The sequence below is a fragment of the Corvus hawaiiensis genome, chromosome 5, assembly GCF_020740725.1.
Source record: "Corvus hawaiiensis isolate bCorHaw1 chromosome 5, bCorHaw1.pri.cur, whole genome shotgun sequence".
Taxonomy (NCBI): domain Eukaryota; kingdom Metazoa; phylum Chordata; class Aves; order Passeriformes; family Corvidae; genus Corvus; species Corvus hawaiiensis.
In genome coordinates, this window is record NC_063217.1 from 71,127,311 (window position 1) to 71,144,456 (window position 17,146).

At 42.5% G+C, this 17,146-nt stretch overlaps 1 protein-coding gene across 2 annotated transcripts in view; it reads left to right on the plus strand.

The window, feature by feature from the left end:
- Positions 1 to 5,775: 5,775 nt before the first annotated feature.
- Positions 5,776 to 17,146, plus strand: part of TRPC3 (transient receptor potential cation channel subfamily C member 3) — a 35,024-nt gene continuing 23,653 nt past the window's right edge. The window contains exons 1-2 of one of the 2 annotated variants that reach the window (XM_048304134.1): positions 5,776 to 5,856; positions 15,123 to 15,894. In XM_048304134.1, the coding sequence (XP_048160091.1) occupies positions 15,154 to 15,894 (741 nt within the window). In that variant the 5' untranslated portion in view covers positions 5,776 to 5,856; positions 15,123 to 15,153. Of the gene's footprint in view, positions 5,857 to 6,273; positions 6,892 to 15,122; positions 15,895 to 17,146 lie in introns of those variants that run through there. The other variant, XM_048304133.1, reaches the window with a different exon arrangement.

Sequence of the window (17,146 nt, forward strand, 5' to 3'; positions counted from 1 at the left end):
ATTCTGATTAATTCCTAATGAATGTCTCTGCATCTTGGTTCAGAGTTGAGATGTGGCCTCTTCATAAGAAGTTTATTACCAGGAGGCTTAAGACTAACCCACCAGTTGCCAGTATCATCTCCCGCTCCCCTGGGAATGATGATATTCAAAGTGCTCAGCCCTTCACTCTGCACTGAACAGCATCTCAAGGGTAAGAATTATTTGGTAGAGCTGGAAACATGATTTTTGCTGTACCAGATAATGAGGCATTTTTTCACTTGGCCCCAAATTACTCTGGAGCTGCACAGGAGGTGCTCCCACTGTAGCATAGCTACAGTTCTCAGCAGGATCTTCCTTTGATCTCCTCCCCCTTCGTAGCTGTCCATCCCTCTGATGCAGGATGGAAAGCAGGGTTTTGGGATGACCCCCTGAGTTGCTGTCACTCAAACAGTGAGCACCTCTGGTGGAGCGTTATCACCTATTCCACAGCAGCCCGTGGAAGGAGAGATTACATTTTCAATCAATACTGTGCACTGGGGTATTTACTCCTCTTCCAACCAGACAAGTTTAATGCTCTGAGGTATGGCAGGTGGTTAGGACCAGATGGTATTTATCCAAGGGTTCTGATGAGATTTAAGGAAAGTAGGCTCTGAACTATGACAGAATCAGGCAATCTTTCAGTCAAAACTCCCAGGCACCCTGGACAAGGGAGCTTGGAATAGTGCAAACCAGGATGAAGGATTTTTTCCTCCTCAGGGAGCCATGCCTGTCGCTCAGATTTGTCTTTCATACCAGTGAGCTGCTGTTTAAAGTTCTTTCTGCTAAGGTGTCACAGGTGAGAATGTGTCTACAAATTAAAATATATTACAATTCACAAAACAGCATGAAAAAGCCCCTTGTTTCTAGATTTAAAACTCACCGTGAACTGTTTTAATTCATTGCTTGACCTTTTTGCCTCTTGCTATTATTTTTATGTCCTGCTTCCCCTGTTCTGATCCCCACAGTGACTCAAATCCCCCAATTAGAGAAAGATCAAACTGTGTCCAAAAATACTCAGACTTAATTACTTGCACAGGATGGAAATCATTGATAACTTTCTAAAATAAGAGCTACTCTGTACTCCATACATCCATTGCAACCTGCAGCCTCATTAGTTGAAACACTGGAAATATCCATGCAATAACTTTTGCTATCAACCAGCAAGGGGACAGACAGGCACATTGCACTCACACACCCATATTTGAATCACTGTCAAAAAGAAAAATTATTTGTTAAAGATGTTGGCTTGTGATGATAAATTTACTTATCACATGGTTCCCAGCACTCAGCTGTAGGCTAAGGTTCATGTTTACATTTTCTAGGAGTATTGGCTGACACAGGGACAGGGAAACCAATCTAAGGGAAAAAATCCAGCCCTTATACATAAATGATAGGCAAATCTTAGGAACATAAACTTTTTAGAGGTTGTAAGATACATACAGTCCCCAGGGCAATGCAGAGATAAGGGAATTGATTCTGTATTCCCTTTCCTAGGGGCATATCTGCTAATCTCTAATTTCTACTAGTAGGACTGAAAAGAGAGGAATAAAACTTAATTGGCACGGTCTCAGGATCCTGTGGATTTGTTCAAAAGTGGATTGGATTTGTCTAAGACTTACCTGGTTTGCCTTAGGAAAAAAGGAACTATTAGGTGCAAATACGTAAATGTACATATAGTTGCCACTTAATGCCAAAAAGAAAGAGTGTTTGTCCATTTTCTCTTTGAAAATGTAGCCAGTGTCTATCTAATGGTACCATTGGCACTTCAGTAGCCTTCTATTATTATAAAGTAGACCAATATGCAACGCACAGCTCTGAGGGACTGGTTTGCAGTAGGTGATTTGACAGCATTTTATAACCACTCACTTCACATGGGCCTGAATGGCTGCACAGGGTGCCTGAAATTACAGGCTCAAATCTCAGGAATGTGTCTTTTCATCTCATGTAAAAAGCCTTAAACCATAATATTAGTTCTGAGGCTGAGATTTGCTTACAGATCAGTGACATCACATCACTCCTTTTTTCTTCATGCTGATTTAACCTGTTTAGACTTTCATAGAAGTCCTTGATGTAGGAGCTAAATGTCCTTGAAAACGCTGGGTTCTTGGCAAGTAGGCAAATTCCCAGTATGAGGCAAAGAAGGCCAATTTTGCTTTCGTTACACTGTTGCTATTCCCACCAACTTCCCAATTTTTGTGAAAGTAGTACACACACGTTAGAGAAGGGTTCAATGTACTGCACGACCTGGATTCTATTTCTAGCATCACCATGAGTGTCTTTTTGCTTCTCTTCACCCATCACTTCAAGCAAATAAAAACCAGTTTTGTCTCTTGAGGGAAGGTACTCTTCCTTTTTCTTTTAATAAAGCCAGAAAATAATAATTCAGCATGTAACATACAAAGTTGTTCCACAAGAGAAATTGTTACTAGAAGTTTTTTCAATCTAAACCGCTTGGTTTCAACAAGGAGGTCTTAGTGGCTACAATCCAATTTTCAACAAACAGGTTAGATTTATTTTCAGATTAACAGTGCTAATGCACCTGTCAGAGAAGTTCTGGTAAGGGATAACCCCAGGGCATAATTCCCTAAATGATCTTTTCCCCCATCACTTTTCCCATTCTTACTTAGGTGCATATCTACTCATTTAGGTGCTGCATAGATCTGCAAGGTCTTACTGCTGTGGTGGTTTAGTCTAAGAACCTAAATATATTTCCTGATATTTTATTATAATAAATGCTAGCTGTGCTATCTGTTTTCAGATTTCAGACCTTTACTTCATTCATTCAGCTTAAAGAAGCTGAAAAAGAATGGGAGAGAGAAATACAAAACTTGTGTTTCTGACAATATTTCAAGGAAATATATTGCTGTGGGCTCTTAAGAGACACTTCGTTACAATTTAGAAAAGACATTTCTTGATCACTCCCTTCCAGTTGAAGAACACTGCCGAGGGGAATTTTGATATCTGAATTGTGTATTTCTCATAATTTTGAGGAGGACACAAAAATTCTGCCAGAGGGTAATTGATCCGTATAAACAAAGCCCTGTCCCACTCCAATTTCCACCCTGTCTTGATCAAGTCAGTCTGGTGAAAAGAATGAGGGACTGTATTTTGATTGTTATTCCAAATCAAACATGAAATAGTTATGGCATTAAATCCATGTTCTAGAAGAAAATTATGAATAATGTAGCACCTTTAGCAATATAATACCATACCTGTTATATTTCCCTGTTTGCTGTAAATCTTTGGGGCTTTTCTGCTCCTGCTCTGTCCTCAGAGTAGTATTCCTTTCATTATTTCACTCCTGTCTAAGCAACTTCCAGGAAGCATTTTTCTAGATTAAAATGACATCACTTCCAAACCCTGTAAATTCAAGTCAGCATTCACAAAACGTACTGGGTTGGCAGCCTTTGGCTGTAAAGTCTTTACCTGGCTCAACCAACAGCCAGCCCAAGCTTGCCTGCCTTGCTCTGCCTGGTATTTCCAATCTACTCATTCTTTCTCCCTCACTTTCTGCAACTTGGCTATGTTGACATCTATCTGATACTGTGATAACATGAAATATTTTTAAGAGTAAGCATTTAGAACACTGGCATTAATGACATTATAAATGTTTTCAAAAACATGAGCCACGAACAGAAATCAGTTTTCTGGTACATTCAGCCCTGACCAGGATTTTGTAGGTAGAATTTCACTACTCTTAGACTTCTCACTTGTTCTGCTGTTTCAAAAGTGCAGCTTCATGCATTTTATTTGTCTGAATCTGGCACTTCAGAGCCTCAACCATACCACCAAAGCACAGCAATGATTATTAAATTCTTTCTGTCAGGTAAGGCAGTGATGGCTGAAGTTTAATCATACGAAGATTCTCACATCCCTGTTCCAATGGTAGCAGCCTGACACTTCAAACTACTGTAAATTTTCTATAAACCGTTTTACTGTGACCAAGATTATTACCCTACACATTCCAATTAGAAATATGGATTCTTTCTAACACTATAACTATACAAAGTACGTTTGAGATTTGCAATGGATTCTTTTGTTGCCATGCTGGTCGGTTTTAGGTTGGATCTCATGGAAAGAAACAAAGGGGAATATTACACTTAACCTAAATACATATTAGGAACTATGTATTACAGCTTGGTGGCTTTGTAGCAGTATGGTGAGACAGAGAAAAGGATTTGGTAAACTCTTTTTTACATCACCCTTGTCCTTCAGTATTAAGATTACTCATGGAGTTATCATCTTACCCCTTGAAAGGGAGAGACATATCAGGAAGGCTTCTGCAAGGATGACTTCCAAATCATCCTTCCAAGGATGAATTCCAAGGTATTATCAGTGACCTGGATAACAAAATAGTGGACATTACCTTTCATTATAGGAACAGCAAACCAATCTCTACTACACAATACTCAAATTATGAAAAACACAGCCCACAGAATACATAATTCAAATTAGTGATGGGAGGTACAATGGAGAAAGCAAGAATGGGACTTCCCCAAAACAAAGAACTAATATTAAAACCATTTCCTATCTATTTCTGAAAAAAAATACCCCAAACCAACAAACCTTGATGTGCAAAAGCCTTGCTCTGAGCATACATTTGTGAGGCGAGAGCATTTCTCATTGACTTTCAGCTGTACTTTTATGTTTTGTTCTCCAGGGAAATACTCAAGGCAATTGAAAGTCCATTCCTGTATCCCCCTGTAATAACAGAGGACCTTTTTTAATAAAAGGAATGCAATATGGGCACTACCATTTTTTGAGTCAAAGGACCCCTACAAGAAAACAAAGTTGATGCAGACAGGCTGCTGCATGGCTGTGCTCTAAAATTTGTAATACTGATACAGATGTATAATTAGGTTAGACACCTAGACTGTCTTAAATTAATAACCCCAAGCACTTCAGAGTTACAGTAGCTACACAATATATCAGTTTCTTAGAGAGCAAAATTTGCTCTATTGTGCACGTAATGCCACTGAAGCTCAAAGGGCTTTTGCATGTGATGAAAGACATAAAAAACCACTTCCCTAAACAGTTCAAGATGCAAGTTAATTAAACTGACAAAAACAAAGCCTAATTCTTCCTTCCAAGCTGTAGCAGAGTAAATTATCTCTGTGAAACTCTTGGTTGGCTTTTCCTGTGCTTCACGAGGACAAACTTTGTACATACGGAAAACAACAATGGCAAAACCATGGACGACACTGAAAACAGCGTGAGCTAAGAAGTGTTTTACACTGAGACTACTTGATGATGCTCACAAATGAGAATTTCATCTTAGTGGTGATATGTGGCTTGAAAGACCACTTTCTCTGTAGTAATTGGAAAGCTTACATAAATTTTAATTTCAGCAGCACCTGAATACAGATTTGGAATGCAGGCTTGTGCAAATTTATACTGATAGCCACATGCTACTCCAAAATGTTTAAAGCGAGAGAAAAACGGCATCTCAGCAGCATGTAGACAAAGTAATATCTTTTATATATATAAACTGATGCATGTACTCTATATGTACCTACTGTTCTGTATGTTCTGCATACAAAAGCACACAGGCTCTGCCTTGATTTTAAAGGGGTTGCACTTCTATCATAGAATAATATTCCCTGTGAAATAATGCACAAAAAAAAAAAAAACCACCTCATAATACTGGAAGAGGTAATACATCTCTGTACCGCAGGAATCTTTGTGACTGGGATCTGTAGAGCATAATTAGTCCTGATTACATGCCATGGGCGTCTCAGCATCCTCCCACTGTTTTTCAGCTTGGCACCACGCAGAATTAAAGTAGTCAAGCCTAAGGCAGAGACATCTGGAACACTTCGGGGAACCTTGGCTCGCTCGGTAAGTCAGTCAGAAGTGCCTCTTTTTTACCTGAAAATCTCAACTTCAACTGTTTCCAGTGTGGGGCTGGATATTTCTCAGAGTACCTGCCGAGCTTTGTGCGGATTTGGCCGGGCTGCTGGCCGATTTTGAGCCATTCTGCCGAGAATTACCTTGCTGCTGGCAGCCCACCACCTCCCGTTGTTACCGGGGCCAACCATCCCGGGCTCCCCCAGGGCTGGGTGCCGGCTCGGCGGGAACCTCCTGAGGGCTCCCCTCACGCCCGGCTTGGCGGGAACAGGATTTACCTCAGCCCAGCGGCGGCCGCGGGCGGCTGAGGGACATCTGTAGCGCTCCTGTGGCAGAGCGCCCGCCTCCCCCTCACGCTCCCCCCCCCGGGCCGTGAGGGGCGGAGGTGGGACGGGAGCGTCCCCTCCTCTCCGGAGCGCCCGCTGCGGGAGGCGGGTGGGCTCTCCGTGGCCCCGCTGCCTCCGTGACGATGCCGTCCTAGCAAGGGATGATGACAGGCAGAGGAGGAGGAGGAGGGCAGAGCCGCCGCCGGGAGCCCTGTCTCTTGCTCGCCTCCCCGGCACTTCCAGGCTCCTGCTGGCGGGCTGCGCATCGCGCCGCCTTCCCGACGGGCGACGGGGTGGCCGTGGTTTTGTGGTGAGGGGTTTGTCCTCTCCAGGTGCTCTGTCCCCCGCCGGGCAGGGCTTGTGTCTTCCACCTCCTCCTCCTGCCTCCTTCCCCTCCGCACACGCTGCCGGACGAGGCCGGCCGGGAGAGGGAGCAGCCGCCGCCACCGCGGCCGCCTGGAGGGACCCTGACCATGTCGAGCAAGATCAGGAAGAGCAAGGAGCAGGGGAGAGTGACCTTCCCCCCGCAGCAGGAGGAGGAGGAGGAGGAGGGGGCAGAGGAAGAGGAGCAGCAGCGCCGGCGCCGCGGCTGGAGAGGTGTCAATGGGGGGCCGGAGCCCCCTCCGCCGCCGCAGAGGGCTGTCAAAACCCTCCGGGAGCCCTACGGATACTACCCGCCCCCTCCTTTTGCCAGCACCATGTAAGTGGGGCCCGGGGTGGTGTTTGGAGGGGGCCGTCCGGCAACTTCCCCGGAGCAGGGATGCGGCTCCCGGCGAGTTTTGGGGCCGGGGGCGCGGCCGGCGCCGTCCCGGGCGGCCCCGCGCGGCGCGGGCAGGAGACAGAGCGGCCGCTCCGCGCCGTCCGGCCGCGGGCACTTGGCACAAAGCGCTCTGCGCGCATCGTCCGGCCCCTGCCTGCCCTCGGCCCCCCTCCCCAGCCCCGCGGCTTTGCCTCTTCAGCGTCGGGCGGGGACAGGTGTATGCCGGGGCGGAGGGGATTCCATCCCTTCTTTTTTTTTTTCCCCCTCTTTTTTTTCCCCCTGGATACAAGCGTAGCTGCCGAGAAATTGCCCAATTATTGGCTCAACTAAGGTTTAGAGAACCCATTGCTAAAGTATCCCCTTTATCCCTATATATTTTTTTAATCTGTGCTGGGATAAAACCAGATTCCCCACAGAAATCTAGGACACCTGTGCAGAAAAGCCGTAGTTCTGGAGATGCACCTTATCCCGTTTGGATGTGCTCTTCCAAAATTTTAGTTTATTTTCAAAGATGCAATCATAAACATCTATCTGTCTATTTAGGTATATAAAGAGATGCTGACTATGGTTAGACTTACTGCAAGATAAATGCATTCAATTTTACTAGTAGGGATGTTAACTTTCTTTCCCTGACTTGCAAAATGTAGGTTGTCCATGAATTATTCACTAATTTTTATAACACACTGCAGTTTAGGTAGACTTAACCTCAGAGGATTGCTTGACTATTTTATGTTTTCAGGACAACGTTTAGTTCTTAATTAAATATTTTAATTACCAGATAACAAACACTGAGTTTTAAGATAAGATATTCAGCATTTGTAGAAGCCTTAATTAAAATCACCCCAGAGACAACTGTAAAATACAGAAATAATTAGGGTAGTGCTTAGAATGGGACAACCACAAATAAAACCGGGGTTTACCATCCCTGTGCAGAAATTCTTCAGAAATACCCTGTGCCTAGCAATCTGCACTTTGAGTGAATCAGTCTTTCACGTGTCTTCAGCTGTCAGAAAGTTAGTTGTGCTTGAGCTGCTTGTCTAGACTCCCATGTAGATGATGGAAAGGGAGAGGAAATAGCAGTGGGAAAGGAAGCATAGTCATTTATCTTCTTTTTTGGAGGTGCCTGTCTTTATCTGCCATAAAAAGAGACTTGGACATGTTATTTTTAGACAGTTGAAGCTGGCTCAGAGTTGAAGCTGTGAGTCCTCAGCTCCTGGATCCCAAGTGTCCTAGAAAGGTTGGCATATTCCTGTGTTTAAGACATGGATATTGTACCATGGGAGGATCAAACTGGAGTTCAGTTTACACAGCTATAGGTGTTTGAGCCTGGAGTGAGCTCTGTCCCTTGGAATTGCTCCCTGGTAGAATAATTCTTGTGGCCCTTCTCCTGGGAGTCTGTGAGCCCAATGGAGTGACAAAAGGGCTGACATGGATTAATGTTGTAGGACTGTATTGAACTATTGGGGCATAGAGGCAAAACACCCAGACCTGTATATTTCCTGTTATGTGCCTGTGGTCACCCTTGGCATAGCAGTGGGATTTTTCTCCCAGAGTAACATGGTGTGTTTGGTGCTAATGCCTAAAATCATTGTGCATGTTAGTGAAGTAAAGATGAGTATCAGCTTGCTCCTGATGCACTCAGATTGACATAGGTCAGGCTTTAGCAGGCAGAGTGAGAACCCTTGGCTGGAAGGATTTGTAGTCTAAATATTCAGCACAAGGTGTGAGGCGAAAGAGGCAGGAAGATGTGAAGTAGTTTGCACAAAAGAAGCAGACACTGTTGGGTTTTGAAATCTCTGAAAGCAGTAGCCTGCGTAAGGTGCCTGTCAGTGTACAGCTTGCTCCCTCCTGTGCCAAATATTGCTGGAAAAAAAGTAATTAACCTCAGATTCCTACTAAGATTGCAGACTGGATGTAATACTTGTTTCACAGGGTACTATATGCCCCAGTGGGAAAAAGGTGGACAAAACCTGTAAATTAAATGTAGCAGGCATCAGATACCTGACTTCCTGAGTCTCTCTGAAAATCACAGCGTAGTTTTCTGGCTGGAGTGACAGAACACAAAGAAAGCACTAAGTTTCAAAGGAGCTTTAAAATTCTTTGTTGGTGCAAGTTAACCTGTTAACTTGTTTCTTTCCTGGTGAGATACTTGCCTTGTTCTGTGTGTGTGTAGATGCCCTCCTGCCATCAATATATAGTCCTTTTTTTTTCCCACAGGAATTCAGATGGTTGGTATTTTTCTTTGAGAAGTTAGTGAAGAGTAATTGTCAAAAAAGATTTGCGTAGTTTATGGGGCAGGAATTTGTTTCATCCCCTAAGTGTGTGTACACCTCCTCCTGATAGCTCATTGTAATTTCTTTTCTATTTTTTTGGACTAAATCTTTCCAGTTTGGAGCCAGAACTTCTGTGAGATGACATGAGGGCGTTTTAGATGATGGATTATGTTGTTTCAGACCAGTGGGAGAGTATAGACCTCAGTCAGATCTTGCAGCTGGCCTCATTTATGTTCTGCTCTTCAGCCTCCCTCTTCTGGAAAGCCCAGGCAGTAGCTCGCAGAAGGGAAAAGGAAGCTCTCATTTAATCCATTTCAGATTTGGTGCAGGGACTCCCGAATTTTTCGGAACATGAGCAAACATACATACAGGAGACACTGCTTTTAGTGGTGAAGAAACAAACTTACCAGTGGCCCATTCTGACGCATGGCTGTAGCAGAGCTTGGAGGGATGGGAAAGCCTTCCTTTGGGAGAGGCAGTGGGGCTGGGGGGTTGCCCCTCCAACATTTCTTGTGGCCCTGCTCAGAGCCAGGAGCTGCTTCCTCACATGCAAGAGCTGTCTTTTTCTGTGACAGTAACAAATAAAATCTTTGAAATCATTTAGTTTGAGAGATATCAGGAGTCATTAGCTACAATGCTGCTCTAATGTATGTGCATGTCTGAGCACTTACTTTTGTAAGGCAATTACCAGTCTTTAATTTTAAAACTGGGACCTCAGAGGTGACTTTTGGCAGAATAAGAGGCACAATCTGCATCTCCTGCTCGGCTGACTCCAATGTTGCTGCTTTTAAACCCTGTTGGCATGATGTACTTATCAGATCTGTCTATTACCACTGGACTGCATTTCCTTTTCAGGGCTAGAATGGAATCAGGATCACTAATGTACTGTAGTTTAGCAGGGGGTAAACTGCTTGTAAATTGTTGATGCCATCTTTTATTGCATGTAATAGTTCAGGGAGAGTAACAGCCTGTTCTTCAGCACAAATTGCTCTATGGATCTGGGAAGGCCCAGAATGAAAACTCTGTTTCTCCTTTTCTTTAAAATTGCTTATGTCGTGTGCAGTGTTAAAAAGTAGACTTAGAAACAAGATTATAAATCTTTTGGATTGCTGTAGATAATGAGCTGGATAAGGAAAAAAGGAATTCTCGGGTCAACTCTTTGTCCCACGCTTCTTTTCTGCTGCAGTTCTAGATTGAACATGAAAAGGGAGAGGTAGAGTGACAGAGTAGAAATCTGTAATTGAAACAGCCCATGGTAGAAGCAGAGGGATTGCTGTGCTTTCTCCAGCCCTTTGCAGTTGCTGTGCTGCTCAAATGTCTTGCCTTGTACATTCCTTGTAGGAATATCTCTGACCCGGCAAGGATATGATGCAATGTAAGGTCATAGTAAATGCGATATGTGCAGAAAACAAGAGATAAATGAGCATTGATTGCTCAGCAGAATTTTTTATTTTTTATTTCCCATACGAAGGTCATACATTTTAGATGAAAATATCTAAGATAAGCATAAACATGTTATAATGTAGGATAGATTTTTATGTATTATTTACCAGGTATGTAATGAACCAGTTAATTGTTCAGGGTGCACATAGCATTGCTCTGAGAGCTTGTGATACTTATCACTGGGTAAAGGTGTTGAAAGTGGATGTGCTCCTCTGGGAGCCTTGGCCTCATTGATGTGGGAGTTCTGCTGCGAAGCAGAGCTGATGAACAGATGATTCTGAAGGTTGGCGTGCAGTTCCTGAAGTTCTTCCTTCTTTCCAGTGAAGTTTTTCAGTTCCTCAAAACAGCTGCTTAACTGAAGCAGGCTCAGGGCCAAGTGAAACATGTCCAGATGTGGTGGGACAGGTGTGCTTCAGTTAACATGACTGATCTCCCATTCCATCCTTCTTTATCTCTACTGACAAATTAATACAGAATAATTGGGCATTTTTCCTACTTGGTGCTTTTGTGAGGATTTTTGCCATGCATTCTACAGATATTTTTTTGTGTGTGTTCTTTCAACTATTTGGAACAGTTGGGAAAAGGAGCCTCATGATTTCCACCTCTCCTTCCGTCTTTTAATGTAGGTTGTCAGCACCTTACAGAGACAGGGTTGAGTATCTGAGCTTCAGAGGCTTTGGAAATAGAACACAAGCAATTAATCCACACTTAGTTCTATTTTAATAATATTTTTAAGCCAGTCCAATGATGTTGAGAGATGCAACTTGAGATTTTGCTGGTTTGGTTATTTCAGACAGCACATAATACATATAAAATATGCCGAAAATGGTCGAACACCCAAAACTAAAATTCTAACTATTTTATTAATACTTTGGGATAGCTACAAATATTAGATGTAAGAAAAGGAAAGCAGAAAATGGAATAGGAGACCCTGTACCTGATTCTTCTTGCATGCACTAGTCTGACCAGAGCTATGCTGGCTTCAAGGTCTTTGAATTTGCTGAGGGAAAAGTGGAAGAAAAGAGGGGAGAGATGTGGATGAACACAACAGCCTTATGGCCCTCTGGTGCTGCACAAGATTTTTTGCTTTTCATTTATTTGGGGATGTCTTGACAATATTTTAGTCATTAAAATACCAAGCATCGTGCATCTTTATTTTGAGAAGGTATTGCAGTCACTTCAGATACATCATTTCTGTCACAAGGTTTGCAGTTAAGGATATCTTCCTTATTACGAAGACACTCTTGAAAGGACACTTTTGAAAGGATACGTGTCTCTCTACAGAAGTCAGATGAATCACCTCAGTGATCACCCAGATAGTGGGTTTTGAATGGAAGATGGATAAAATGAAAATAAATGTCACCTTTCAAAATATGCTGAAAAGTTAAATGGAATATATAAGGACAAATGTATTGTGTAATTCATAAAAGATAAATGAGATTCAAAGTGGCAGTTTAGAGTCTTCTTAAAGCAAGAAGTCAGCATGAGTCAATTTGTTTTGTCTTTGTTACATTTTTAATAGCTATAGTTTTTTCTTCCTAACATTACAGTAAACACTACATTTCTGTACGTGTGTAGTTTTGGATGTGGAGGAAGAATGGAAGTGTAACAGCATAGAAGGCAGTAAGGTCTTGTTTAAAAAGAAACTATGAGAAGACAGTGTATCTGGTTTTACTTCCAATTTTGTTGGGGAATAAGATAGCAGCTCACTGTGGCTGTTCACAATGTGCACTCTTGGCTCAAATCTTTATTTCTGAGTACTCCTAAGTGGGAAATATGCCTGAGGTTTAAGACATTAAATCAATTCTGTGTTTAACAGAGTTACAAATCCTCTCTGTTATGCAGCCTTTTTTATAGGTTTAAAGAAAGCGGTGCAGAAACGAAAAAAGGAAGAATTGATCATGTCATGTTTGCCAAAGCAGTTTTGCCACATCTTTCAAAAAGTAAATAGTAGTTAGCATTCCTTATACTGCAGTGCCACTCAGGCTATTTCAGGTATTCCAGAAATGCCAGCCACAGATAAAAAGGTAAAAAGATGAAATGCTTCATCCCAGGAGAGACCTGCCCTTGCTAATGAGTATCACAGTCTCTTCACTTGATGTGCAACTGAGCTGCCCATTTGTGTTAACTGAAATGCTCAGGGCTTGAACTGGGTTTCAGGATGTTTGTTGCTGTGATAAAGTGATTAAGATTTTACATTTTGCTGAATTTATTACAACTGATGCAGATAGCTGGAAGGGCAGGCATATCCTTACAACCTGAATGGAATTAGTTATGCCCAGTGAAAACTCTTAGGGCTGACAGTGCTGCATCCGGTGATGGCAGCGGTTGTATTTTGTGCGGTGGTAATATAGCAAAGCTCATTGTTGCAACATCACACGCACAGAAAACAACCCTCACAGGCACTTAGGAGGCTGTTTCTCTGTCTGTGGATTTGAACCTGCACCAGTTTGGATATTTAGCTTTTGAAGGTGCCCATGCAGGTGCTACTGTGTCCACTTTAATGCAGAGCCTTTCCATGCCCAGAAGTGCATGTGGCATTTTTGCCTTGGTTCTGTCCTTTTTGCAGACTCACAGGGTTTGCTTAAAAAGGGCTGTTTAATATTTTGGTTTGCCCTTGGCATTCACTACATGGACTCACATCTCTTTTAACGCACTGAGGGTAGAAAGATTAATTTCCTCTTCAGTTTTTCTGTCTAGCCTTTTACTCCTGTGTCTGAGTTTTTCAGCAAAGTGAAAAAAATTAGTTTTCACAATGCTCCTGTAAGATGGGAGCCAACTGTTCTTTTTCGAAAGATGAGGACCAGAAGCACGTAGGGCCTAAGAAACAAATTTGGAACTTAAAAGACCTCTTTATCTCTATGTAGTATATATATATATATATATATATATATATATATATATATATATAGTGTGTTATATGTATTCAAAGCACACCCTCCATTAAGTCATACTGTTTATCAGCAGCACTTGGTGTCTCCATGCCCATCAAATCATCTCAAGTGATCTCTATCCTTTGAGCTACTGGATTAACTGATAGCAGCCTTTCTCAATATCGAGCTGGACTAGAAAAGGAGAGGGAGATTGGGTTCGTGTTTATTTTCAGATGATGCTGAAGGAAGGTTAGGGTACCGCGAGTACCTTTTCAGGCTTTTGGCCTCTGCTCTGGCAGGCATAAATGCTTCTGTTCTTCCACCAGCTGTGAACACTTCAGCCTGATCCCATCCATTCTGTTATTTCAGACTTTGTCAGGCAGTTGTCTCCTGCTGTTGTTTTCCCCAGCTAGGCAGTGTCTGTTCCTCCACCTCTCATCCTAGCTCCGTTTTTTTTGCAATTTCTATCCAGTCTCGCTGCTCTGAACCTTCTCACCCCTCTCTAGTTTCCTTACCTTGCTAGATCCAGCTCAGCATCCAATCTGCCTGTTCTCTTAGCTAGTACGTTCACTGGTTCATAATTCCAGTTTCTGTGTTTGCCAAATTAGCTTGCTCACCCATTCTTTTCACCTGTTACCCTTCTCTTTTCTTCTTCTTTCTGCTTTTGCAACTGGTTTCTGTGGAGAGTTCACAGGTTCCCTGGTTCTCAGTCTCCTTTAAATCATCTCACTTTCCTACACCCAGGATTCCTCTTTCTAGTGCAGCCTGTTATCCAAATTTTCATTCATTAACTCTGACTTTCCCATTTTTTTGATTGTGGTACAAGAATGTATACACAGACCCTCTCAGCTCCTGAAATGGTAGATGTAGAAACAGGCCCAACATAACCCACAGCATTGCAGGAGTCCACTGAAGTGAGAGCTGATCCCAGTCTATACTGGGTGACTCCTGGTGTCTGGAACATGTGAGCAGTTTAGTTGCAGAAAGTCTGCTGAATGTGCATGTACTATCGTTTTTCAAAAATTTATGATTTGACCCAAGTGACTTGTGAGTAGAAGCTTCCAGGTTTAACATTTTTAGTAGTAACACGAGAAGCTGTGAGTTCAGGCTTCACCATGTGTTGCTTGGCAAGACATCCTGAAGAAAATGTGCTTTCACCTCACTCTTATGTGATCTACAACATGGTAAGCATTAAGTATTGCCTTACTTATAGCATCAGCTTGAATGCCTGTGGTGGATAATAATTAATTACTACTGAAAGTAGAATAGCAGATATGTTTTCATTTTATATATGAGCTAAGTGAGCTGGCAGGGATTTCTAAAGAGGACTGGTGTCTTAAAAAAGATTGAAAAAATGTTAATAAATCTTGACCATGCTAAGAGAACAGCAATGGCCCGAGGCACTGGGCCTGTGAGTGCCTTTAGATTGCAGACAAGCAAGAGTGATCCCAATACAGGATGCTGCTTGTCAGTAGAGGGGCAAAGGACAAGGGACAAAATAAGTTGGTTTAGCCACAGCATTGGAAGTTACAAATTACCACCATAGTGAAAATATGTTACCTTTTCCTTGTTTTCTCCTTAGGTACATCGAAGAGAGTCCATCTCTGAGGCGTATGACCATGATGAGGGAGAAGGGAAGGCGACAGGCCATTAGGGGCCCTGCCTTCATGTTCAACAACAGGGGCACGAGCCTGACGGCCGAGGAGGAGCGATTCCTGGATGCTGCCGAGTACGGGAACATCCCTGTGGTGCGCAAAATGCTGGAGGAGTCAAAGACACTGAATGTCAACTGCGTCGACTACATGGGCCAAAACGCCTTGCAGCTTGCTGTAGGGAACGAACATTTGGAAGTGACAGAACTTCTGTTAAAAAAAGAGAACTTGGCACGGATTGGAGATGCCCTGCTGCTTGCAATCAGCAAGGGTTACATTAGGATAGTGGAAGCAATTTTGAATCATCCTGGGTTTTCAGTAAATAAGCGACTGACTCTGAGCCCTTGTGAGCAGGAGCTCCAGGATGATGATTTTTATTCCTATGACGAAGACGGTACCCGCTTTTCTCCAGACATCACTCCGATAATTTTAGCTGCCCACTGCCAAAAATACGAAGTCGTGCACATGCTGTTGATGAAAGGAGCAAGGATAGAAAGACCTCATGATTATTTCTGCAAATGTAATGACTGTACAGAGAAGCAAAAACATGATTCTTTCAGTCACTCTAGGTCAAGAATAAACGCGTACAAAGGACTGGCCAGTCCAGCTTATCTGTCCCTGTCCAGTGAAGATCCAGTGCTCACTGCTCTAGAACTCAGCAATGAACTTGCCAAGTTGGCCAACATTGAAAAAGAATTCAAGGTAATGGTGTTTTTGTGGTTCTCTGTCTTTGTTATTGTTTTAAAGTTGCTGCTACTTCATGTTGTCCTTAGATGCTGAAATGATTCCCTGTGCCTTTACTTTTTCAATTACAAATACTCTCATCTTATTGTCTCTTTTATTCTTGATACATAAGCCTTTAAAAGGAATTTTTAATAGAATGAAATTGCTTTTGGACCTGCTGTGTTCAGAAAAAATTGGCAACTGGAAAAAGTGTGCATTCTGATAACCTTTCAGCAGATGGAAAACAATTCTGGTTGCTGCAGCACACAAGGATTGTTCTTAGTTACAAGTGCTGAGTAATACGAGTGCAAAAAGCAGAAACATTTTGCTGTTCTTGAGGTACTGCAGCACTGACCTTATTCCCTCTTTTTAATTTGTACTAATTTGACCGACATCTCCAAATTGTTAAGAATACCCAAAGTAGATTTTTTTTGACACACCTTTTAGGAATGTCACGTGGTCAAAACCAGCTGTTAAACTTATTACAGATGTTGGTCCTCTTACCTGGTTTTCAGCTGTATCTGGTTTCGTATGTCAGTGCCCTGACTTCTTGATATATTTCAGCTTCTCCATCAGACAATTAATGGCTTAGTTAACTGTTGCCCACTGCTTTTTTTAATGAGTTTTCGGTTCTGTTGGATACCTTGAAAAGGACCATAACAGCTGCCTTTCCTCTTGTCCACCCTTCTCCCCCTGCAGCCAAACCCCACAAAAAATCAAACCCCAGTAGACTGCTTGTAAAGAGAAAAGCTCGGCTTGGGGAATGACAGATTGTTCTCAGTGAGTAGTGATATTCACAGCATTGCCTCTGCGTGTAACAGCAAATTTATTGGGGTTCTGCAAGGCCAGTGTTGGGTACCACTTGCTTGTTCATATCTTCAAAAATAGTCTGAGAGAGACAAAAATGTATTAACCTCTCCAAACAACAGCAAGCAGTGTTTACCCTGTGGAGTACTCAGAATATGCAACAACATGGAAAAATACAGGGAGAAGTTAATAAAGTGAAATTTAACAGAAGAGGAAGAAATCTTTTTAGACTCCTGAGAAAGAATAGCTCCAGATATGGCTGAGTGGGTTAAAATATAATTTAAAAAGAACGTTTTGGTGGTGAGGAGGATTAATATATTATAACACACATTAATGAAGTGTAAAAGTCAGCTTAAACCTTTCCTCTCCTTTCTTTGCTGAAGGAACTCGCTCATACCATGCTGTGTATTGTATAATCCGGCAA